A 24,929-nucleotide genomic window follows, 5' to 3' on the forward strand; every position below is an offset into this window, starting at 1 on the left:
TACCATTCCAGGTCACTGTGACCTTGACCTTTAGCCCAATGACCCCTAAAATCAATAGGGACCATCTTCTGGCCAGGCCCAACCTCCAAGTCAAGTTTGAGGGCCATGGGTGCAGACATTGGCGAGTTATCACTCGGACAACCTTTTACCATTCCAGGTCACTGTGACCTTGACCTTTGGCCAGATGACCCCCCAAAACCATAGGTGTCATCTCCTGGTAAGGCCAATTCTCCAAGTCAAGTTTGAGGGCCATGGGTGCAGGCATTGTCGAGTTATCACTCGGACATCCTTTTACCATTCAAGGTCACTGTGACCTTGACCTTTGGCCAGATGACCCCCAAAAACAAAAGGGGTCATGTACTGGTCAGGCCCAATTCCAAGTCAAGTTTGAGGGCCATGGGTGCAGGCATTGTCAAGTTATCACACGGAAAACCTTTAACCATTCAAGGTGACTGTGACCTTGACCTTTGGCCCGATGACCCCCAAAAACAATAGGGGTCTTCTACTGGTCAGGCCCAACCTCCAATTCAATTATGAGGGCCATGGGTGCAGGCATTGTCGAATTATCACTCGGACAACCTTTTACCATTCAAGGTCACTGTGACCTTGACCTTTGGCCCGATGACCCCCAAAAACAATAGGGGTCATCTACTGGTCAGGCCCAACCTCCATGTCAAGTTTGAGGGCCATGGGTGCAGGCATTGTTGAGTTATCACTCGGACAACCTTTTACCATTCAAGGTCACTGTGAACTTGACCTTTGACCCGATGAGCCCCAAAAACAATAGGGGTCAGCTACTGGTCAGGCCCAACCTCCATGTCAAGTTTGAGGGCCATGGTTGTAGGCATTGTCAAGTTATCACTCGGACGACCTTTTACCATTCAAGGTCACTGTGACCTTGACCTTTGGCCTGATGACCCCCCAAAACAATAGGGGTCATCTACTGGTCAGGCCCAACCTCCATGTCAAGTTTGAGGGCCATGGTTGCAGGCATTGTTGAGTTATCACTCGGACAAGCTTTATAATTATTTTACCATTAAAGGTCACTGTGACCTTGACCTTTGACCTGATGACCCCAAAAATCAATAGGGGTCATCTATTGGTCAGGCCCAACCTTCATGTGAAGTTTGATGACCATACGTCCAGGAATTGTTGAGTTACCACTCGGACAAGCTTTGGTCTACCGACGGACCGACCGACCAACATGCCTGTGCAAAGCATATACCCCTCTTCTTCGATGGGGGGCATAATAAATAGAAATGTTTATTTTAACAAAAATTTTTTTTTCGTAACAAGCAACATTTGAATGACAGTACATATTGTGGCATTAGACAGATTTAAGTTTCGCAAAATCAAGGATTGTTGATTGGCGCATTTTGTCGGTTTTGCGAAACTGTTCAATCGTAATGTGACGTGACAGCGTACAGAGCGTCTGAAGATCACTGTCAGCATCGGCAGTGAATTCAAAGAACCTTCTGACCACACCTCAAGCGTTAACTTCTCGTCATTAACTTCTCATAATTACCATCTCAAATGCCCATATCAACTAATATCGGTCATGCGTTAACAGTGAAAAACGGTTTTTCACACCTTATCAAATTGCCTTTCAACTGTCATTGCAATTTTTACAACTTGCGAAAATTTTAATACCTAGCAATTGTATGTTTATTTTGGAACACGCGGTCGGGAAAAAGTGTGAAATTATGTCCTCGAGGGAGCCATAAGGTTTTGTGCACGATTTGTGTACTTGGGACCAAGGATATTGCTCGACTGCTCGACATAATTAGGTTTCGATGCAGCGTGGGTATATTTTATATGAAAATAGAAGGAAAAAAGTCTGGGACCAAGCTCCGACCTCGAGGGAACGCCGGTTCTCGAACGACCGCTTGTTTGAGGGAACGCAGTTTCACTGTATATTCATTTATATATGTGCAACTTATTTTAATAAGGTAAATATGTACAAGCTAAATCCCCCCTGACTTTGACAACACATTCATGTATTTACCCTACTTACGGACTGGAACTGTCCCTCAGAGACACCGTCCCTGTAGAAGATGATACGTGTCGGCTTGAAGCGTGTTGCCTTGTAAAACTGTATCAACAGCTCCTTCACCATGGATGCCAGCTCCTGGATGATCTCCTGACGGTGCTGCTGGACTCGCACAGTTGCCGAGTACCGGCTAGGGTGGGCATCCATACTTGCTACAACCTGCGTTTGGAGTAGGGGATTCATTTAATTTTCATCTCACTTTTAAATTTTCTCATGTCACTAAGAACCTTATTAGTTTTCATCCCATTGAAATGTTGGATGTTAACCCTAATAAAGTATCAGGGATGTGAATGACCTTTAAGACGAAGGGCTGAAACCATTTGGGCGTAAGGTTTTCGAGGCGCTATAGGCCCCTTATGGGATTCAAAAGGGGTAGAGATGAACCCTGCTGTAGAAGGAAAACTGGCTTTTCGAAGCCCGTTTGAGGGCTATCCTGACATCCAAAAGTTATCTTTCCCTAATCAGTTAAAAATATATGACAAAAAAATAGTGAAATTCTTTAATATTATTTTATTTTTGGTCTCTAGCCATTAGACACACAGACAAATCACATCCCTAAGTATGCCTTTAGCAATGCAGTTGGAAAATCCACTCAATTTTATCACTTCTGATCTAAGGTATATATACACCTTGTTGATTTTAGCTTTTTATTTGGATCATAATGGCACTTTAATTATTATTTAAAAGATTAAACATCTTCAATTCAAGTAAAGGTTCACAATGCGCTTGAATACCATGCTTTCTATATAGAGAATCAGATATGAGAAAGTAAAATATGCACAGGCTTTCATACAACAAGGTTTGATTACATTTGTTCATATACTCACAGCAGCAATGGATGGTTTGCTAGCGTCACCTGCGGGCGGATGGGTCACGTCCGCGCCCAGGAAAATCACGGGCTCTCTAAACACGGTAGGACTGCAAGTAGACATGTACATGCTGGATAGCAGGGTGGAGAAAGAGATATGAATGTAGATGAGAGACTGAAGGAATTCATTCATGCATGAAGATTGAATATATGAAATGGGGTTTTTTGAAGCATCAATTGGAGATTTTTCAAGGGTGATCAAGTAATTATATTGCAACCAATTGTATATAACAGCTAATTATTTATAAACCTGGCATGTTGTTTTCTGGTTAGATTGCTATTTTAAATGATTTGATTAGTTCTGAATTATTGGATAAATATTTACCAATTGATACTCTTTTTGGCTAACTATAAGCAAACCAATGAAATAACCTCTTTATACTAGGGATGGCAACGAGTACCCGAGTACTCGATCGAACGTCCGAGTACTCGAGTACCAAATCACTACTCGAGTACTCGGAAAAAAAAAATCTATAAAAATCACCAAATACACGATTTACAGACAAAATATCAGATCTGGTTAGTTGCCAAGAGGACAATTTACGGTCGCTCTAATCCCCACTGTGTACAAAATTGACCTCAATCAATTAGTTGACAGTTGTTGTGATAGTTGCAAACTGTCAACAAAGGACCCCTATTTCAAATTAGCACTGATGTCAATTAGCGAAATTTTGATAGCCGTACTTTCACCTACACAATCCTATTGCATACCAATTAGAGACCTTTCACCAAACAATGGACGCTAACGAGCGAAAGAGTATCGAGAATTGATTTCTTAATGGGCGTATTTTAACTATTTTTGCAATAATTATCACAATTGATTGGTTGATATTTTAAATCAAGAATTATGAATATTGATGAGGTAAACAAGAATTACGCAGTACGAAAAACTATCATTTAAAAAAAAAAAATTTGTATAGTAAACAACTGAACAACTGAACTTCGTATTGAATTTCGTTCACTATTTTTATGTATGCTGTTAATTTTCATTCATTGTAATTCTGATTGTTGTTCATTTCTGCAGTGCAAACTTGTATAAAATGAAACGAATAAGACAAATTAAAAGCCTGAAACAACATTTGTTTTCGTTTTATATAATTTTTTGTTAAAATACGTAATGAAAGTTTACTTTAAAGGTGAAAATGACCAATAATATGACCAACGCACAATATACGTCATTAACGATACATGTATACACAATCTTGTCTTTGCGAACACATAATCAATTTTTCCGAGTAATCAGGCACCGAGTACTCGATCGAACGATTATCCGAGTACTCGAGTATTAATTTTACTACTCGTCGCCATCCCTACTTTATACATGGTATTTCTAAGCAGGAAAGTCAGTCAGGGCTTGACTTAAGGTCAATTAATGTCATATGAAAAATGAAAGGGCCATTCAGATTCTGAGATGTAGCTATCATGCCCAACATACAGTGTAAAAGATTTCCATTCCAATAGAGGAGAGCCGTGCATTGGTTCAGAAGTAAGTTCAGACTTACAGCTGCGATGGAGGGGCGCGTTTTATCCCCTGCAGGGGGGTGGGTTACACTCCCGCCAAAAAATATCACTGGGGTGCGAAACATTGACGGCCTTCAAGTGAACAAGGAATATTTTTTACACAATATAAGGTGCAGATTTTGAAGAAATAAATTTACAAGCTCACTAAATGTTTTTGATTACTGTCTTTTACACCTCTTGGTACACAGTAGCTTCCGTTTACAAATACAATCCACCAAGTGGACTGTTAAAGGACTCGATAATACAATCCAAGTGGACTGTTAAAGGACTTGATAAAGTTTTTATCTTTAAAACTAAACTTAATCATTGTGGTCAATCAGCACAAGCCCATCACTGGCAATTTAGAATTGCTTTCTTGGCTTGCTCAAATTCTGGATTTTATGTAACAGGGCTTCTTGAAACTGTTTAATGCCTAGCACCAGGTTTAGATTGAAACTGTTTAATGCCTAGCACCAGGGTTAGAATTCAGGGAAGCATTAGTAATGCTTTTAGCCATAAAACATACATTTTTTCACATAAATATGAGAAAATGCTACCTGATCATTTGTCAGCAGTTTTTATCACTGCTTTCCAGACATTTACTAAAAAATTGGCCCATTCCAAGACAAAAAAAGTTCAAAATGGTCAATCTGCGAGAGTGCAGCCTAAGGCTAACACGTAAGATGTTGAGCTTGTTGATCAAAACAAAAATTTCATCCAATGACTAAAGTAGTATATACAAGATTTGTTTTTCCCCAGGAAACATTTTATAGTCGCTATACCTTTAACTTGAAGCAGAAGTCAATATGGTTTTTCATTTACTTTATGAATTAAAGGGACTAGACACCAGATGATACAATAACAAGAGAATAAGAAAATTGTCAAAAACTTACATAAAATTGACATCGTTGTGTACAACACAGTGAATCTTACTTACTGATGTATCACTTTGCTTACGACACATGCATCTTTTGCAGATTTTGCCCATGTTTCCAATTGTAATTAACTACTGTTGTCTATCAGGTTAATCGCAGTAAGTTTAAAAAAATCGTCAGTATGTTTATCTGTTCTCATAAACAGATATGATTTAAACAGGGAAACCATTATGCGCTATTTTAAAAAGGGAAACACAGATGAGGCAGCAACATGATTGTTGCGTTTATTATTTTAATAATGTAAAGTGATATATCATCGGCCTCCGACTAGCTCGCATTGACAATTGAGGAAATACTGTATTTGGCGATTTTTGGAACATCAGGCCCGGATTTCTCGAAACTTCTTAAGTCCTTTATAACAGGATTAAGCTAAACTCACTATTTTTGCTGTTCTATAATATGCGTTATATTTACAGCTTTAAGTGGTTTTAGAAAATATATAAGAACAAGAGATGTTAGTGAAACATTTATGCCCCCTTGGGAGCCAAATTGTTAGTAGGATTTGGACACTTAAATAAAAAATTGTTAGTAGGATTTGGACACTTAAATAAAATATGGACAATCAGAAAACCTTTTTTCAGCTTACAGTCACACTGACCTTGACCTTTGACCCACTGACCTCAAAATCAATAGGGTTCATCTGCTGGTCATGACCAATAAGCCTACCTAGTATGAGGTCCCTGGGTCAAAGCGTTCTCAAGTTATTGATCGGAAACCGTTTTTCATGTTAAGGTCACACTGACCTTGACCTTTGACCCACTGACCTCAAAATCAATAGGGTTCATCTGCTGGTCATGACCAATAAGCCTACCTAGTATGAGGTCCCTGGGTCAAAGCGTTCTCAAGTTATTGATCGGAAACCGTTTTTCATGTTAAGGTCACACTGACCTTGACCTTTGACCCACTGACCTCAAAATCAATAGGGTTCATCTGCTGGTCATGACCAATACACCTACCAAGTATGAGGTTCCTGGGTCAAAGCGTTCTCAAGTTATTGATCGGAAACCGTTTTTCATGTAAAGGTCACACTGACCTTGACCTTTGACCCACTGACCTCAAAATCAATAGGGTTCATCTGCTGGTCATGACCAATACACCTACCAAGTATGAGGTTCCTGGGTCAAAGCGTTCTCAAGTTATTGATCGGAAACCGTTTTTCATGTAAAGGTCACACTGACCTTGACCTTTGACCCACTGACCTCAAAATCAATAGGGTTCATCTGCTGGTCATGACCAATACACCTACCAAGTATGAGGTTCCTGGGTCAAAGCGTTCTCAAGTTATTGATCGGAAACCGTTTTTCATGTAAAGGTCACACTGACCTTGACCTTTGACCCACTGACCTCAAAATCAATAGGGTTCATCTGCTGGTGATGACCAATACACATACCAAGTATGAGGTCCCTCGGTCAAAGCGTTCTCAAGTTATTGATCGGAAACCATTTGGTATTCCGACCGACCGACAGACAGACAGACAGACAGACAGACAGACAGACCGACCGACATGTGCAAAACAATATACCCCACTTTTTTCAAAAGGGGGCATAAAAATCTGTATGCTTATTAGAAGAAACCATTTTTTATCTATCAAAAATCATTTTAAGTATGTATTTGGGCTAATTGAAATAAGCGACTTAAGCCTGTTAAGCTTTAGAAGTTTCGAGAAATTGGGGCCAGGTGTTTAGCCCCTTTAAGGCCAAGGACTGTTTAGGCTACTGGTATAGTTAACACCCTGTTACAATACTTGGTACCCACCGTATACTGGGGAGGAGGATGTTGTTGATGCCTCCCAGTTTCACGTTGATCTTGAGACACAGATTGGAGAGTGTTTGAGGCGTGGTCTTGTTCACATTCTTCGCTTGAACACACTGGGTTGCCAACCCAAACATGATATCACCCACACGCTTGACCTCAGCTGAAAAGTAACTCAATGTCATGACGCAAAAAGACAAACAATCCGATTATATCTATAGAAAAGTTGGAAGTTTTCTTAAATTTACCAGAATCTACATCAAATAAACAAGTTTTCTGTTATAAACGTTGCCAAGGATTATTGCATATAAACTCTGTAGGACCTATGAGGTCATGCCAGTTACATACCATACACATGCCTCTTGCCAGGCAGGACTACAATTATTAAATTAAGGCCCTGATAGATGTGTTTCAAATATTAAAACATAGGCTCAATTATTTAGAGACCTGTTTCAAATTTATACATGTATTGCATGACCTTATAAACTTAGGTTACTAATCACACACAGGTCTCTTGCCAAGCAGGACTACAACTATTACCTGAGGCCCTGGTAGGTCATCTATGTTTATCAAAACAACGGCTCTACTTTTGGAGGCCCTGTAGCATACTTTTCACTGTACAACATATGAATCTCATTCCAGTAACTTACCATAAACAGGCGTCTTGCCAGGCAGGACTACAACTATTACTTGGAGGCCCTGGTAGGTGTTCTTCAGATATCGGAACATGGGTTCCACCTGGTCGGGGCCTGTAGCGTACTTGCAAAAGCATGGCTGGCCCAGAATCGGCATTCCTGCATCATTTGAGATCCGCTGAAGCTGCTGGGTGAAGTTCCTGTGGGGAAGGAAAGTCAAATAATTTGAAAGAGAGGAGAAATTGGTCATTTGTAATAAAATATGATCAGGGCTAGTGTCTAAAGAAGAATTTTGAATCCTCTGTTTTATTTCTTAACTTGTAAATGATTCCCAGTTGAAGACTGAAAGCTTTTTATGTGAAACTAGCCTCTGAACTGTCAATTATTAAACAATGTTAAAATTCAAATATTTTGATAACTACATCATTAAACAAACTATGAGGTATTTATTTATCTAGGAAAACCACTTTGCCCGGAGAGTCATACTATCTGCATCCATGGATAAACTGTTTTTCAGACATATGGATAGAAACAATAAATTTTGTATGATACAATATTAAAGGTTTTTTTTTTCTCTTTTACTATTTAAAAAAATTAACTACCGGTATTAGTTATTTAGTATTCTAAACGAAACAGTTTTTACAAATATGAATATAAACTGTTAATGGAGAACAGGCAAAACGAAGTGTTAGTACTGAATATATATCAATGATAATATGAAGAGATAATACTCCAATCCTTTATCTGAAGACTAGAATTGATGTTTTCTTCTACAAAATATTCAGCCATGAAATCAATCTAACAAAAGCAACTCTAGTTTGTTTCTGTCAAAAAGGCAACAAACAATACTCAATCCTGAGCTATGGTCTTTGCCATGTGTATACTTTGACAGTCATGGTTACAAAGCTTTATAAGAATACCTTGATCATTTGTTGAGTTATGGCCAAAGGTTCAAGTTTATGCAAGACTCTACAGCAGATGACCCAAGTGTTCAATATCTCAACAGTTCTTTTAGCAAAACAGACAAGCTTAACATACAGGCGATACTTATTCCCCGCATGTTCCCATTACAGTTAACCATACATGCAGGCGACCTTCCTGAGAAGTAACAAGCTACATGTATTGGAGAAGTCAAAGATCACATATGCCTATAGCTGTCCTGTTAGTGGAAATGTTTTCTTATCACCAAGGGGAGGAAAAAGTTTGGTTCCTAGTCTGCATGCATCGGGGTTTTATTTTGTTATAGTTAAAATATATTTCTTTAGACAACAACAGCTGTCTTAGGACAAAGCCTTTGACTACTGCCTGCTTTAGAAATGAATGCATTAATGATGTATCATATACATCTATCAAAAACATTTATCAGTGTGAGATATTATGTCACTTTCCACTTTAACCAAACCAGTCTTTACCAGTTTTGCATAATTAGCTGCTGGTTCCCAGTATGAAAGATCTGAGGAAGTGTCACTGGTAGGGCTTGAGCCCACAACCTCTTTAGTAAGAGGTGCTAGACATACACACACCAACATACCCTTAAAAGGGTGCTTTCAAAATATTTTTTACCACTATCATACCAAGTGGCATTAACAGTTAACAACTATCATAAATAGAGAGCGGTTGAGAAAACGCTTGTTTGTTTTTGTGTGTGCTTTTCCCCCCAGTTCAACAAGGCTCGTATTGCAACAAACATATAAGCCAGAGTTATGGGCCTTCCTACACATGTTGGTATTGTCTCGTGCAACATGTGTACCAAGTTTCACATGAAAAAATGCTTTCTAAGCTTTTAACACTGACAACACAAAGGCTATTGGCAATACCTTCACTTTTTCTAACACTAGAGCTGTCACAGGAGTGACGAATACCCCCAAATGCCGCCTGGACACAGGAATGGCAAACCATTCCTTTGAAAAGAGGCCATAACTCCAAGGTTACTGCACACTGCATCTTCTTTTATCATGCATGTATTGTTTTATTTAAATCTGTTGAGTAATTTAGAAGTTACACTGCTGACAAGAAAAACTAGCCTTTCATGAGTTATCGTCCGGAAACCGTTTTTCTATTTTTAGTAACAGTGACCTTGACCTTGGCCCCACCAGCCCCAATATCGAACTTGACCTGTATCTTCTGATGTTACACCTGTGTACCAAACTGTATCTTCTGATGTTACACCTGTGTACCAAAAATTGTTCAAATCTGTCTAGCCTTTCATGAAATATCGTCCGGAAACCGTTATTCTATTTTTAGTAACAGTGACCTTGACCTTGGCGCCACCAGCCCCAATATCGAACTTGACCTGTATCTTCTGATGAAACACCTGTGTACCAAAAATTGTTCAAATCTGTCTAGCCTTTCATGAGTTATCGTCTGGAAAACGTTTTTCTATTTTTAGTAACAATGACCATGACCTTGGCCCCACCAGCCCCAATATCGAACTTGACCTGTATCTTCTGATGTTACACCTGTGTACCAAAAATTGTTCAAATCTGTCTAGCCTTTCATGAGTTATTGTCCGGAAACCGTTTTTCTATTTTATGTTACAGTGACCTTGACCTTGGCCCCACCAGCCCCAATATCAAACCTGACCTGTATCTTCTGATGTTACACCTGTGTACCAAAAAATTTTCAAATCTGTCAAACCTTTCATGAGTTTTCGTCCGGAAACCGTTTTTCTATTTTTAGTAACAGTGACCTTGACCTTGGCCCCACCAGCCCCAATATTGAACTTGACCTGTATCTTCTGATGTTACACCTGTGTACCAAAATTTTTTCAAATCTGTCTAGCCTTTCATGAGTTATCGTCTGGAAACCATGAAAACCAACAGACCGACTGACCGACCGACAAGCTCACTCCTATATACCCCCTCAAACTTCGTTTGTGGGGGTATAAAAAGAAGATTTAAGCTAAAAATGAACATAAGAACAACTACACCGCTACATCCATATTATATACTTGGAGGGACCCCTTTCTATAAATATATCACCTCAAAGCAATTGAGCAAACTCACACCACAAGGCAGCAACATGATGATAAATACATGTATGATAAATGGAAGTATGATTCACCACGATCAATATAACCTTATTTTTGTTTACTTTATGAAAAGGGCTTCAAGAAACAAGTTGACCACTTTCGTAATATGAATTCCACCTACCATCTATTCATGTATATAATTGCTTGCAGGTCAATGAAAGGTAACGGCCAATCATTCTACCTATTTCTGCATGTAAATTCTGCCTAAAAGCATTCTAAGAACTTCGAGGACATTTCATTAACAGACTTGTAAAAAATATATATCGTAAACTCAAGAATTTGAAAATCATACTATTTCGATCATACAGTACATGCGTAGTTAAGGTGAGACAAGAGTGGCTATCACTTTCAGACAAAGTCCTCAGGAAATAACACTTAATAATTCGAGGGGTGAAAGCGAAAAGGTTCCATCTTCTTCTTTATTTAATGTCACTTAGAACCTTTTCTCATTCACCCTTTGATATATGACTATTTGTATTAGATTTGGCACCACATTAATCATGAATCTTTTTAAATTCATGAGTGGTGCTTTTCTTAATCCTTAATCTTTTGGGGGATTCAACTTGTATAGCTTTGTCTATGACAAAATGACAACAGGAAGGTTGATATACATGTATAGAACTTTTCCAATTACGATTCTACCACTTAAATTCAAAGAAAAAAACTACGGAAAGAGATTTACTTATTAAGACCGGACTACAACCATGTAATGATGACCAGAATGAATTTTTGATCACATGACCTCGTTTAATTTTTATCACATAACCATGATGAAATTACAGCATATGATCAGGACTAAACCTGATCACATGACCATGATGAAGTTACACCACTTGACTAGGACTTATTTTGATCGCATGACCATGATGAATTTTCATTGAATGACAGATGATTTATTAATCAAGGATGATTTTTTATCATAAATGAACCTGTTACTCTGAGGACATTCAGATCCATGTTGCAAGTTTAATGAGTGATAAAATTGTTCATTTTAATACTCAGAAAATCTTGGAAAGGGATGTTCTAGTTTTTATACTTTTTTACATAAAAGTAAAACAATTCTCCACTAGAAGTTACTTTTATCAAATTTAAGCACTTCTATTAATCCCCTTTTTGGTTAGGAAATTATTAATGTTTATCAATGCTCAAACAACATGGAAAAGTATGTATCCACAGGCGAAATGAATTGTTGGATGTAAAATGAATTAATGGCGCACAGCATGATGGGAGAAGAGGGGAAGAGGTAGGGGGCGTGAATGCGTGTGGTGCGAGACAGCGGGTCACACCCACCTGAGGGCGTCCTCGCGGACCGTTCGCTGAGGAGCGAAACACGCTATAGCCCACACGCGTATCTCAATGCCGCTGTAAAACTGTTTACCACGCATGTCCCAGACTCCATCGCTGGGAACCACCTGGGCTTTACTCTAAACAGAACGACAAGTTAGCTCGTTAGACCAACTGTTGTTTGTTGTACGTGTTATTCTCTAACATTAACTACCCCAAAAGTGAGAATGATGCGTGAATACAGATGAAACGCCGTCTCAGAAGTTTTAAAAATGAGATGTTTATAATTCCACACATTTGCATACCATGTTTTCTACGTATTTAAAATATTACATTTTGATCAGCTTATTCAAATGTATCACAAACCATTCTCACTTCTTACACAGCAGGGGAATATTTTCTGCAACCGGAAGAGCAGAAAAATTCCCCCTGCCTCGGAACAACATTAGTATGTGGAACGGCCGTTACAGGTACGAACCTAAGGGCATCTTCTCTCACAGTTCTCTGAGGGGCGAAGCAGGCAATAGCCCACACCCGAATCTCTATCCCGCTGTAAAACTGTTTCCCTCTCATATCCCACACACCTTGATTGGGGATCGCCTGAGCTTTCGTCTAAAAATAGTAACAAGGTGTTCCCTGTCTTAAAATAGACACCAAGTGATTTTCTTTTCTGACTTAATATAGAATCTTTGAGACTTTAATTTCTTGAATAGACATTGACCTGCAAATAAACATTCGGACAGAAAAATAACTGCTTTTGTTTGAATACAGAAAAAAGCATCCTGCGTAAAAAGGTCAAAATGTAGTGAGAAAATGAAATTTTACAATAAAAATACCAGGCCCAAATATCACAAATAATCTGTGTCATTCCTTTATCTAAAGCTCAAGTCATTTTACAACATTACAGCATGGATCAGATATAAAACTTATAAAACATGATAAAATGACTTGAGATTCAGATTGAGAATTGACTTAAGTACTTTTGTTATATTAGGGCCAGGCTGCTTTCATTTTGCAAATCAGACAATAAAGAGTTTGCTGAATAAAATAAATATGAAAAAATCAAGCTTTACCATTAATTTTTTTACATGAAGTTTACAAAATGAAGTTGCACAACATACAGGTCCTATTTCGTGGAAAGCTACCCACACCCACCCATAGTGTGTAGGACATGAGGCTAAAATGGTCTAAAATCTTGAAATTGCATAGGAATTAGCAAAATATAAATATTTATAATTGTATTCAAATTTTAAATGTATAAAGTTTTCATTAGGTCCATATAAATTAATTGCTAGATTTTCAAACATTTTTTTTAAATGGGGCGGGGCTGACTGTTTCACCGTTGCATATGTACCATTGAATATGTGTCTATGCTCTTTCTTATTGCATTAGGGACTATATTCATGAGTTTCTAGGCGAACCACGAACACGATCGGGACAATTATCCTTTTTACATGTGAATATTGTACATCGACACGGTAGGAATGAATAAATGCCGTTCGCAGACAGAACTGGACTGATATGAAAAGACAGACACAAGTTCAAAATTTTATTCGAGTCAATAAATTAAAAGGGGCAGCGAAAAAAAAGGGCGGGGATGAAAATCTAGCAATAAATTTAAAGTTGCCTTATAAACAAAATTTGTTATGTTTATATGTTTCTGTAACACTTTTACAGCATTCCATCATTCATATTAATGTGATGTAAAGATGTGGCGCACCTAAAACATGAGATAACTGCAACGCAAGAAAAGCATGATAAACTGTTTGCAAGACATTCTTCCCATCATTTTCTAGAAGAAATCAAAACTGTTTAATAATTTATGGAAATTTAACTCTAATATTATAATTGGCCCAAAACAAATGCTGCTGTATAAAAAGACTGACTACCACTTCTTGTTAACCTAAATGTTCACATTTGAGCCTACTGCCCCCCCTACAATTTTGGTATCATTTGAATGGTAAATAATATGGTGGTCAAGACATCCAAAATTCACATATTTGTGGGCCAGATACATTACGGGTGAATGTCTTGTCTTTATGCACAATTACATTGTATACATGTACATAATGTCAATAATAATAAATATAATAATCATAATAATAATAATACTAATAATAAAAGTAATAATAATACAATTTAAAAAAATACATTATCACTATCATAGAAGAACTTCGATACTAATATCATTTAAGATTTAAAAATGTATCATTTAAGATTTAAAAATGTAGTCTTAATCAAAACGTATCAAGGAATATGTTAGACTAAATAGTTTTTTTCATCAGAAGGTATTTTACTGCTTAACATGGTAATTTCACAGCATCAACCATTTCCCATCTTTCCTACGTACCCTGCCGCCATACTGTATTTTTGGCGGGTTCAGCACACGCCCGTGTACGTCAACCATCTGTGGGATGATGCTGATACCAAACGTCTGTAGGTATGGGTCTGAGTTGAAGTTTGCCTTCCGCACCTGGGGGAATACATGTGACATATAATTATGGTACACATTAACATGGTGTTCTACCATGCCATCAACTTGCAAGTCACAGTCATCATTAGATATTACTTTGATTTAAATGGATATACAAGGCTGACAAAAAGAACTAATGACAAAACTACCATAGATATTACTTTAAAATGATATACAAAGCTGACAAAAAACTTAATGACAAAGGCACATTCTTCGCAATGGTAAAATTCGTACAGGGCTTTTTCAAAATTCTTGTTAAAAATCAATCGCCTTGTTATTAAATTGAAAGCCAAAATATAATAAATGGATTTTAACTTGTTCCTCTAAGCCCATTTTCAAAAAGATTGTATTAAAGTCTTAAGATCATTAATTGCCAGGTGTAACCTTGTTTTGGCGTAAATTGCGTTTCAATACAAAAAAGAACATTTATCCCGTAGATTCTGCCAGTTTCTATAAACACTCATAAGCAGTATTATGTTAACAACTAATATTATACCTTACATAAATGCGTCCTTTATATGTACATATTAAGTCAATCGGTCCATATATCAGTGTATTTTAATCAAAAACCCATTTTTATGACGTCCATGGTCCATATCATATTTTTTGGCCGGTCCGGACCTCGCCAAAAAATAATATGGACAGCTGACGTCATATAATATGGACCGCTGACATCATAAAAATGGTGACAACGACTTGCGATTTTCACAACGGTGAACAATTGTCGCAATTGAACATTGATTGCTTGGTTCAATGAAAAACATTAATAGCGCTTTCAAATTATTGAATAGTAATATGAAATGTTCGGTATAATATAAAAAATATAACACACGACTTCGGGCCATATGGCATTATAAGGACCAGCCACTCAGCCCCTAAGGTGAATGGACCTCGGCTTAAGCCAAGGTCCATATACACCTTCGTTGGCTGACTGACCGGTCCTTATAATGTCATATGGCCCTCAGTTGTGTGTCATATTTCTTAAATGTATCTTATTGAAACTGGACCATGAACTCTTAGGCATTTTTATTACATGTTTAATAACGATGAAATATAACAGACAATAACTTCTACTCAGGCTTTTTACAGTCAGTCTTATAGTACCTACCAGATTGTTGATTTCCTTCTCCCTGTCTGGGGCAGATCTCGCTGTCGCCTGTGGAATAATAGGCAGAATGGTTAGTGTATATGACATTCAAACAGGCTTACATCATTATTTCATGTATGGCTGTGTTAAATAATCATAATCAATTATTCATTTGGTAGAAGGCACAGTTATAGACAATTTCATAGCCCTGAATAGCCTTTGGCTGATATACTGAATTTACCAAAAGTAAAGAAATATAAAATTTTAAGTCAACAGCCAAGCAATAAATAAAGCAAATGTTATCAAATTTTAGCTGAAATCGTGCAAGAAAAACTGTCTAGCAATATAAAGCCACTGCACTCAAAAACATTTCAAACTGGCTACATATACTTTCCACAAACATGAGATGGTGGAACAACTTCTTTTTGCTAGCAAACGTTGAAAAAAAACCATGTCACCCATTTGGTCAAAGCAGAATTTAAGAGAAGCATGTTTCTAGCAGTTACCTTATTATACTATATCTATCTTTCAAACCAACTGAACATAACTAGAAATAACTTAGAACTTCCAAAACCAACTGCAGAAGGAAACCCGGAACTTCTAACTAGCCACTCTTATACCTCTGATATGGAGTCTATTAAATTAACATGATCAGGGCAGCCCAAGTAAATTTCCCATAACCCTCAGACTACACTTACACATATATAGACTTTGTATGAATGCAGACATAGACACTTCACAAACACCTCATGGTCAATGAAGTATTCCAGGAAACCATAAACAAAGTTAGCTCCGACACCTCAAGGGAACTACATGTACATTTGTATTTCGGTAGAAATACTGCATGCAAAGTACCGAGAGAAGAATGGTGAGTTTGCGTCTGTGCCCTATTCCAAATATCAAGCTATCTCAACTCAAAACATGTTTCTTTTTACTTCTAGTTAGCATACAATAACAAATATGAGTACGAATTTAAGACGTTAACAATGGCAAGCTTTTCATATATCCAAACAATATTATCAGAGGATAGAAGAGTGACCTTCGATTATACATCAACTGATTTGAGATTTGGCCACAACCGATATAGACAGCCAATAATACAAGGTCAGACATACAATAAGAGAGAGAAATGGAGAGCGGGTGCTGTTATTAAATGTTAAACAGAGTAGGGTAGCATTCTATTAGTTTCATAATAACTACACCAGACACATTGGCAGAAAGAGCAGTAGTATGCTGTGATTATGAACACATTTGTGGAACCAGGTTTATCATAGACAGTATGAGATATTACATGAATTACCAAAATCAATTGACCCCAACATCATAGTTCAGGGTAGAGTGTGCAGTTATTAAAGCTGATCTTATTCCAAACCACCATTTAACAAATAGAGAAAGAGCTGGTTTGAGTGTGCTGTGATTATAGGTGAACTTATTTGAGAAACCTTGATCATGGTAGAGGTCTGGTTGTCCGTCAGCTTCTTGATACACCGCTGGCCGCCAACCACGTTGCACACCTGAAGAGAGAAATGGATTGTAAATACATGTAAGTGGTCATGATCCAAACTCATGATTCTCAAGTATATTGAATGTGCCTTATACCTACAACTTTAATGCAGGGGTTCTTACAGCTCATATTTGTCAATCCTGAAAAATATCTGAGGGTCAGATTGTGTATAAGGGAGTCATGCCCAAAGCGGGGTAAAGGGGCTTAGACCCCTTTTGTTAATGTTTACAAAGTCATTAATATTTAAGTTACTTCCTACTGTTTTTGATAATGTCAGAGCAAGAAAACACACATTATTTTTAACTGTACAGAAGTCTGAAATTTGAAAAGGTCTCAATCCTGATTTTAGGATTAATCCTGAACTTATGAACCCCTGTTAATGGCTACAAGTTTACAGAAGGGGTAATGTTACAGAAATGTAGTCCATTACCGTAAATGACTGGGTATTAGACACACTTTTTTCCCTCAGATTGCGATGTAAAAAATGCCTGCGTCTTATAACCAGCAACAAGCTTTTGGAATTTTTTTTTCTGAGGTCGATTTAAGGTCGAGCGCTTGTTTCGATTTATGTAGAAAGGGATGTAACTCGAGTCATATCGATCGAGAACATACGGGTTAAAACAGCAGTTGAAGATCGGGATACGGTATATCGTAAGATATTTGTAAGTACAAAAAAATACTGAACGATTAAAGTTATTCAATATTATTTTGAATATAACAATAATAAAACATGCATATAAGCAAAGCTGTGCACTGTCAAAACATTTTTTGTCAGTTGTACGATAAGGTGTGAAAAACTAGCACTGCCTTTAAAGCTGTTTTATTAACATACCAATACTACAAACTGTTGCGATAATGGTCTTGTGTTTTTCACACTTCGCCACGTTCTTTTTTTTCTGTAGGTTTTGACATTTTGAGAACAAACCCGTACAATATTAGTTTTTTTACAAAACTTTTCATTATCGTTTATCATATACTGTCAGAAAGAAATCTTACAAATTGTCATAAAAGGTACTTTTCAGTGCCATCCAGCAACAAACTGTCACACACGGTACTTTGCTTATTTTGCTTTGTATTAGTATTCTATGGTTTTAAAAATAACCATCACTTTTTTCACAATTTTTTTTTTTTGGTCACAGTCAACAAACATGGTGGCCGAACTCGGCAGAAGATTTTGACATTTTTTCTATGCATCCTATAACCCCAAACATAGATTCAAAGTTTTTTCCTCAGATTTTTCACTAATTTTTTTGCCTGCGTCTTATACCCTCTATCACCTTATACCCAGTCATTTACGGTATTTATTGATTTGACACTCTTGACTTAGTTTAACTACTGCATATACATCTATAACTGACCATACCATATGTTTTTTTGAATCAGCAATAGTTCAATTACCCTAAGACAACCATCATATCTGAATAGAATGACTCTGGCAGGTCTATGCTGTTCTACATCTCGATGAAGGTAGGTGTTTCCTGGTCTACCATGTATAAGGCAGGTGAAAATCCTGGAGCTTTCCAGGAAATATCTGCCAACCATGCAACATTGCAAGATGCAACAATGCACTCTGCAGTATAACCTAACATGCTGTACTCACCTCTAGGGGCAGGTATGTGTGTTTCTGCTCCTGTCCCACTTGTAGACAGGGCAGGTGGGGATGCTGGAGCTTCATCTTGTACCTCTCCAGGAAATACCTGGCAACTGTGCACTCTACTGTCTGGCCAGAGTCCAACTGCAGAGGGAATCTGTGGGGAGAATATCAACATTTACAAGCATTGTGTTGTATTATGCAAAGGGTGTGAATATCCAAACTTACAAGCATAGTTGGATAAAGCAAAGGAAAGTTAGGGCTGCCTGGTGTTTTTATTTGACCAAGTTCTCCACCTAAGATTAAGCCTATCATGTATGGTAATAAATGTATGTGGAAGTTAGGACTGCCTGGTGTTTTTATTTGACCAAGTTCTCCACCTAAGATTAAGCCTATCATGTATGGTAATAAATGTATGTGGAAGTTAGGGCTGCCTGGTGTTTTTATTTGACCAAGTTCTCCACCTAAGATTAAGCCTATCATGTATGGTAATAAATGTATGTGGAAGTTAGGGCTGCCTGGTGTTTTTATTTGACCAAGTTCTCCACCTAAGATTAAGCCTATCATGTATGGTAATAAATGTATGTGGAAGTTAGGGCTGCCTGGTGTTTTTATTTGACCAAGTTCTCCACCTAAGATTAAGCCTATCATGTATGGTAATAAATGTATGTGGAAGTTAGGGCTGCCTGGTGTTTTTATTTGACCAAGTTCTGCACTTTGTTTGTGCGGGTCTGTGTGTGACGTTACAAACCCTGTACTTACGACTGTGTTTGTGCGGGTCTGCGTGTGACGTTACACACCCTGTATTTCCTCTTCATGGTCCCACAGTGGGTGATCTCAACCTTCAGACCTGCGAGAGATAAAGGAATTGGTTCAAGATCATTTGATGCTACTTTTTTTTTTGATAATTTCTACTTGTGGTGGAATGTTATCTTCAAAAACACACGCAATATATATGAGAATGTCTCAAGTTAATAATTCATTAAATAACTGCTTTGTTGGAAGTTTTTGGAGGGTTTTCTTGCAGCTTGAAACACTAAACTCTAATACAAAGACATCTGACCTTTGATTTCCTTGGTGAACTTGACCCTCTGGGAGTCAGTAAGGGGACGTTTCTGTTCAGACATGTCCTTCATATCCAGGACCTCACACATGAACTCGATCACCGGCTGCTGCTTGTAGAACGCAGTAGCCGACACTGGAAATAAATATAACATAGTAAAACATAAACGTCTAACATCGCATCAATAGAATTGAAAGGCATGAACTCCCTCAGTTCCCAGTGAACTCAAGAAATATTTTTTTCATAGTTTTTCTTTAGTGCCATAGACTTCCAGAAATAACTTTTCTGGTTTTATTTTGCAATGATCACTTTGAACATCAGAGTACACTCCATTAACTCACTTTTCTGCAACTTAAAACTGCATGGTTTAAAAGTGAACCGTTTATTACAAATACAATACAAACCAACTCTTACTCACCATCAATGTTGAGCATCATTTTCCACAGTGAGGGTCTCACACTCTGATGGAAGCCAAACCATACCTCCCTTCCCCCACCCAAGGGGTGGTCGTAACCCTCAGGGGGTGAGAAAAATGAGCGTCCCACAGGTGTGTATCTGAAAGACAGGGCATGGGAGGTTAACAGGCAGGTTCATTGTAATATTATAACTTGTACATGATTTCACGGTTAACACCATACTCTGGCTAAATTGTGTGAAAGCTCAATGCTATTTCATTTTTTTTAAGCCATGACATTCATATTTAAAACTGTTTATATATATTTATATAAAATTGGCCAAAACAACAAAGTAATCTTGTAATTCTTTGATAACCTGTTTCGTGTTTAGCTCATCTTTATGCACTTATTGAAGTATATTGAATATAATAAGAAGAGATACTTATTTTGCTTGCTATTTCACTTCACATCACAAGACTAAAACCAAACATCATTAAGCATGGTATAACACAGTTACTATAGTTACTACAACAATTCTCATGCCATTCACTCAGGACCAAAAAAGCCTTGTCATAAATTATGCTAATGGTGAAGCTTCTATGGCTTGCCACGACAATTTCAAACAGATCCCTATTAATTATAACCTTCAAAAGGTTTGTACAGAACCAGTTCTGACCTTGACCTACATTATGATTTTAAGACTCAGGCAATTAACATAATTTTTTAGAAGAATGATATTTTTGGGTCATTTACAGGCCCTCACAATATAAAATGCTCCTGGTGACGTAATTAAACTAGGTAGAGGTCAAGAATCCTAGCAACATGTGTGACTTGTCTAGGTCATTCATAAAACACATTACAGAGTCAAAGGGATGATAGAGTTATTCCCCTTGAAATGTCACCTTAACCCCTTATATACATGTACCCTCTTTCTTCTTTTCATGGGTTGACCTTTCATTTCCTAGCCTTAATCCAGTTCACTTAGATAATGACCTTGACCTAATTTGGTATTGATCACATGTTTGGTCAAACACTAACCCTAATTCTAGATTTTTTGTATGACAAATTGTAAAAAAATCTGATCTGATATTTCCCTTAAAGCATGAACTCTCTGTGACACAGGGCTGAATATGGCCACAGAGTTGTGCACAGAAAGTAATCACACCTCCTATATTTGACCATGTTTTGAAGTATGAAATGGAACATGACAAGAAAGGGCTTGAAGACCTATGTAATCACAGATGAGATCCAGGAAACACAAATAATACATAAAACATAACAGCACAGTATATATATATATATATATATATATATCTCTTAAACACAGCTGCAAATGTTTAACTGTAAAAGTGATTTTATTAGTGCACAGTGAGAACTAATATATTGATACATTGTTAGTAAGAACATGTATTATTTTTAACTGTTTTAGTTTCAAAACATAAAACAAACATAGAAAGTTTCAACTTGAGGTGCAGCTTGAGTTTTCAGGAGAGAGGAAGGTGGATATTTTTCAATAATAACATTGAGATGACTGACAAGAGTTTTTAGTCCAAATATTTAACTAGAGCTGTCACAGGAGTGACGAATACCCCCAAATGCCGCCTGGACACAGGAATGGCAAACCATTCCTTTAAAAAGAGGCCATAACTCCAAGGTTACTGCACACTGCTTCTTTTATCATGCATGTATTGTTTTATTTAAATCTGTTGAGTAATTTAGAAGTTACACTGCTGACAAGAAAAACTAGCCTTTCATGAGTTATCGTCCGGAAACCACTAGCCTTTCATGAGTTATCGTCCGGAAACCGTTCTTCTATTTTTAGTAACAGTGACCTTGACCTTGGCCCCACCAGCCCCAATATCGAACTTGACCTGTATCTTCTGATGTTACACCTGTGTACCAAAAATTGTTCAAATCTGTCTAGCCTTTCATGAGTTATTGTCCGGAAACCGTTCTTCTATTTTTAATAACAGTGACCTTGACCTTGGCCCCACCAGCCCCAATATCGAACTTGACCTGTATCTTCTGATGTTACACCTGTGTACCAAAATTTTTTCAAATCTGTCTAGCCTTTCATGAGTTATCGTCCGGAAACCGTTTTTCTATTTTTAGTAACAGTGACCTTGGCCCCACCAGCCCCAATATCGAACTTGACCTGTATCTTCTGATGTTACACCTGTGTACCAGATTTTTTTCAAATCTGTCTAGCCTTTCATGAGTTATTGTGCGCTGACCGACCGACTGACCAGCTCACTCCTATATTCCCCCTCAAACTTCGTTTGTGGGGGTAAAATTATTATTTTTTGGCGAAAAATAGATTTTTACATTTTTTAAGCATGCACAGTAATATTGTTGACATACCTAAAAGTCCAAGGGCTTTGCTACAGTTCTTACCTCACTTCAGCACTCTTCATGGTTGGTAACACTTGAGATACTTTTTAAGATGTTAAAACAAGAAAACAGTAAAAATCTTACCTGATCTGCCAAAAAAAAAATCGGAGAAGTGAAGGGTTAAATATTAATTATCAAATTTTGATATGATTTTTTTTTTTTAACTTTTGTTTTAATAGCAAAGCCCTTGGATAAAACAAGAGTCTATTAAATTTGCATTATAAAAATACAATAGGATGCATACAGTCTAGGGAGTAGTCTTTATAAATACAAATTGAATTTACTAGTTAGGCTTTGCAGCATAAAATACCAAATATAAATGAAGCAAATAAAGCTCAAAATTCTAAGCAGATTAATTAACAAATTTGTTTTCCAAAAGAAGAGTACAACAATGAATTTGCCTTATAAATCTCTATGATTTTTTAAGCACTGCATGGACTTGATGTGAAGCCTGGACTTACTTCATGCTCGGTAGGTGTCGTATGACAACATCGAGAGCCTGCATAGCGTCCTGCGGTATTCTCCTCGACCTGCCGTGGAGCGCGTCCTCTAGGGCGACTAGACTTACTTGTCCAATCCATCGTATACAGACTTTAAATATCCTATCCTTGCCCTCCCCCGGCAGGGTTAACTCAAGCTCCACCTAGCACAAGACACAGAAACACCCCACATTACATTACTCTATGTCAATCTTGTACACACACACACAGGTGATGGGCAGCGGACTTGAGGAAGAGATGAGCGGTAAGCCTTTTGAGTTAGGATAAAACATGCTTCTAATAGCAATGAGAGATTGGTGGGCTAGATTCTTCGCATTGCATTTATAATAACTGCCAAGTTTATGCTGTTAGCTACATTTTGGAACTTAAGCCAAATCATGAAATGCCGCTTGAAAACATGGTGATGCATTTAATAAGATTTTGATTTTTCTCTCTCTCTGAATTTAACATGCTTAAGGCCTAACCCTAAAGCGCACCAAACATCTCTACCACAAATGTACATTCCTCGGGAAGTATTGTGTTAGTGTCTCGTACAGGGGAGAGCCAGCCAATCAAAACACCACATACAAGCACCCCACAGGGAGATCTACGCACATCTCTCAGGGCACCATACTCACGTAAGACTAGGCAGATGCCGCATGATGACATCGAGGGCCTGGACAGAGTCGAAGGGAATGGTTCGCCCCCTTCCTTCCAAGGCCTCCTCCAGGGCGTAAAGGGACACCTGGTCCACCCATTTCACTTGGATGGTGAAAACACGATCTTTGCCCTCACCAGGTAATGTTACTTCTAACTCGATCTAACAGGGGGTAGAAATTGGTTTTCCTCATATGTGCACACATGTCTTCCTATTTTTACTAGTCTACTTTTGGCTAACATGAGCGTTAAATTACTTGTGTTTCATCTATGTTTCATGACAATTTGGTGTTTTATAGAAATTCTGAATAACAAATAAAATTCATGTTTAAAGTAAGAGAAAAGCTGAAATCCACTCTTTTTTTATTAAATTCTATTTGCACCAATCTTTAGGAAATATTAATTGGTTTGGTGACTTCCTCAATGCAAACTGTGTATCATATTGATGCTTTGTGTGCTTATCAGCCTGCCTTCTTCAATAAGTAGTTCTACACGATACATATAAGTAAACACCAAATCACTGTTGGCAGCTATTGGTTACTGTGGAAAGTAAAAGTTGATAAGTCTATAAAAAATCTACATTTTATATGATATTTCACTTGGTGGATTAGGGCCTACAAGTTAAAGCCATGATCACTCAAAGAATGGCGTCAAAACCTTGAAATGCTAACATCAATTGCAAACAGAAGCAAGTTTTTGCTACATATTTTTAAACATGCGGAAATAACAACCTTTCATCTGCAATACAAATATCATGTTAAACTATTGAATAAAAAGCTGCAAAAGAAACATTTTACAAGTCTGTAAAGAATGGAATACTTGCAAGACAAAACAATTCCAAAAAGATAAATTCTTCTTCATAATAATGGTGTGGAAAAAAGGCAACAAATTTTGTATATTGATTATTTAGTGACTGTGTTGAAGCAAAGAACATCCTTATCCCTTAAATTTTTTCCTCAATTTTAAAAACTTCATATATATAATTATCAAATTAACATTTCCGTACCTACATAAAATTTGTAACGCTATTATTTAATAACTGACTTGTTCTGGGTTAACTTCAAGCAGCAGTTTCCTACCTTTTCCTTGCCGATGGGGAGTGGGTCTCGACTGTAGAGGTTTTTACGGCCGTCAAACACTGGTTTTGCACCCTGGAAAATCTTTTGGCTGTACGCTGTCACCATGGTCTCGATGATCTCTCTAAAATGCAGGAAAGACTGATTGAGCATGATT

At 37.5% G+C, this 24,929-nt stretch overlaps 1 protein-coding gene across 10 annotated transcripts in view; it reads right to left on the reverse strand.

Moving 5' to 3' along the window:
- The window catches only part of LOC128205429 (protein argonaute-2-like), a 40,248-nt gene that overhangs the window by 7,460 nt on the left and 7,859 nt on the right, over positions 1 to 24,929 (reverse strand). For 3 of the 10 annotated variants that reach the window (XM_052907041.1, XM_052907032.1, XM_052907037.1), the window contains 14 exons: positions 24,776 to 24,896; positions 23,678 to 23,859; positions 20,193 to 20,329; positions 19,775 to 19,909; positions 19,474 to 19,561; positions 18,721 to 18,868; positions 17,059 to 17,130; positions 15,638 to 15,685; positions 14,407 to 14,529; positions 12,535 to 12,668; positions 7,757 to 7,941; positions 7,110 to 7,269; positions 2,878 to 2,968; positions 2,006 to 2,209 (listed from right to left, as the gene is read on the reverse strand). In XM_052907041.1, coding sequence (XP_052763001.1) covers positions 2,006 to 2,209; positions 2,878 to 2,968; positions 7,110 to 7,269; positions 7,757 to 7,941; positions 12,535 to 12,668; positions 14,407 to 14,529; positions 15,638 to 15,685; positions 17,059 to 17,130; positions 18,721 to 18,868; positions 19,474 to 19,561; positions 19,775 to 19,909; positions 20,193 to 20,329; positions 23,678 to 23,859; positions 24,776 to 24,896 — 1,828 coding nt within the window. Of the gene's footprint in view, positions 1 to 2,005; positions 2,210 to 2,877; positions 2,969 to 4,420; positions 4,512 to 7,109; positions 7,270 to 7,756; positions 7,942 to 12,062; positions 12,197 to 12,534; positions 12,669 to 14,406; positions 14,530 to 15,637; positions 15,686 to 17,058; positions 17,131 to 18,720; positions 18,869 to 19,473; positions 19,562 to 19,774; positions 19,910 to 20,192; positions 20,330 to 23,021; positions 23,204 to 23,677; positions 23,860 to 24,775; positions 24,897 to 24,929 lie in introns of all 10 variants that reach the window. The other 7 variants (XM_052907036.1, XM_052907039.1, XM_052907040.1 and 4 more) reach the window with 6 other exon arrangements.

The sequence above is a fragment of the Mya arenaria genome, chromosome 10 (assembly GCF_026914265.1).
Source record: "Mya arenaria isolate MELC-2E11 chromosome 10, ASM2691426v1".
NCBI lineage: Eukaryota > Metazoa > Mollusca > Bivalvia > Myida > Myidae > Mya > Mya arenaria.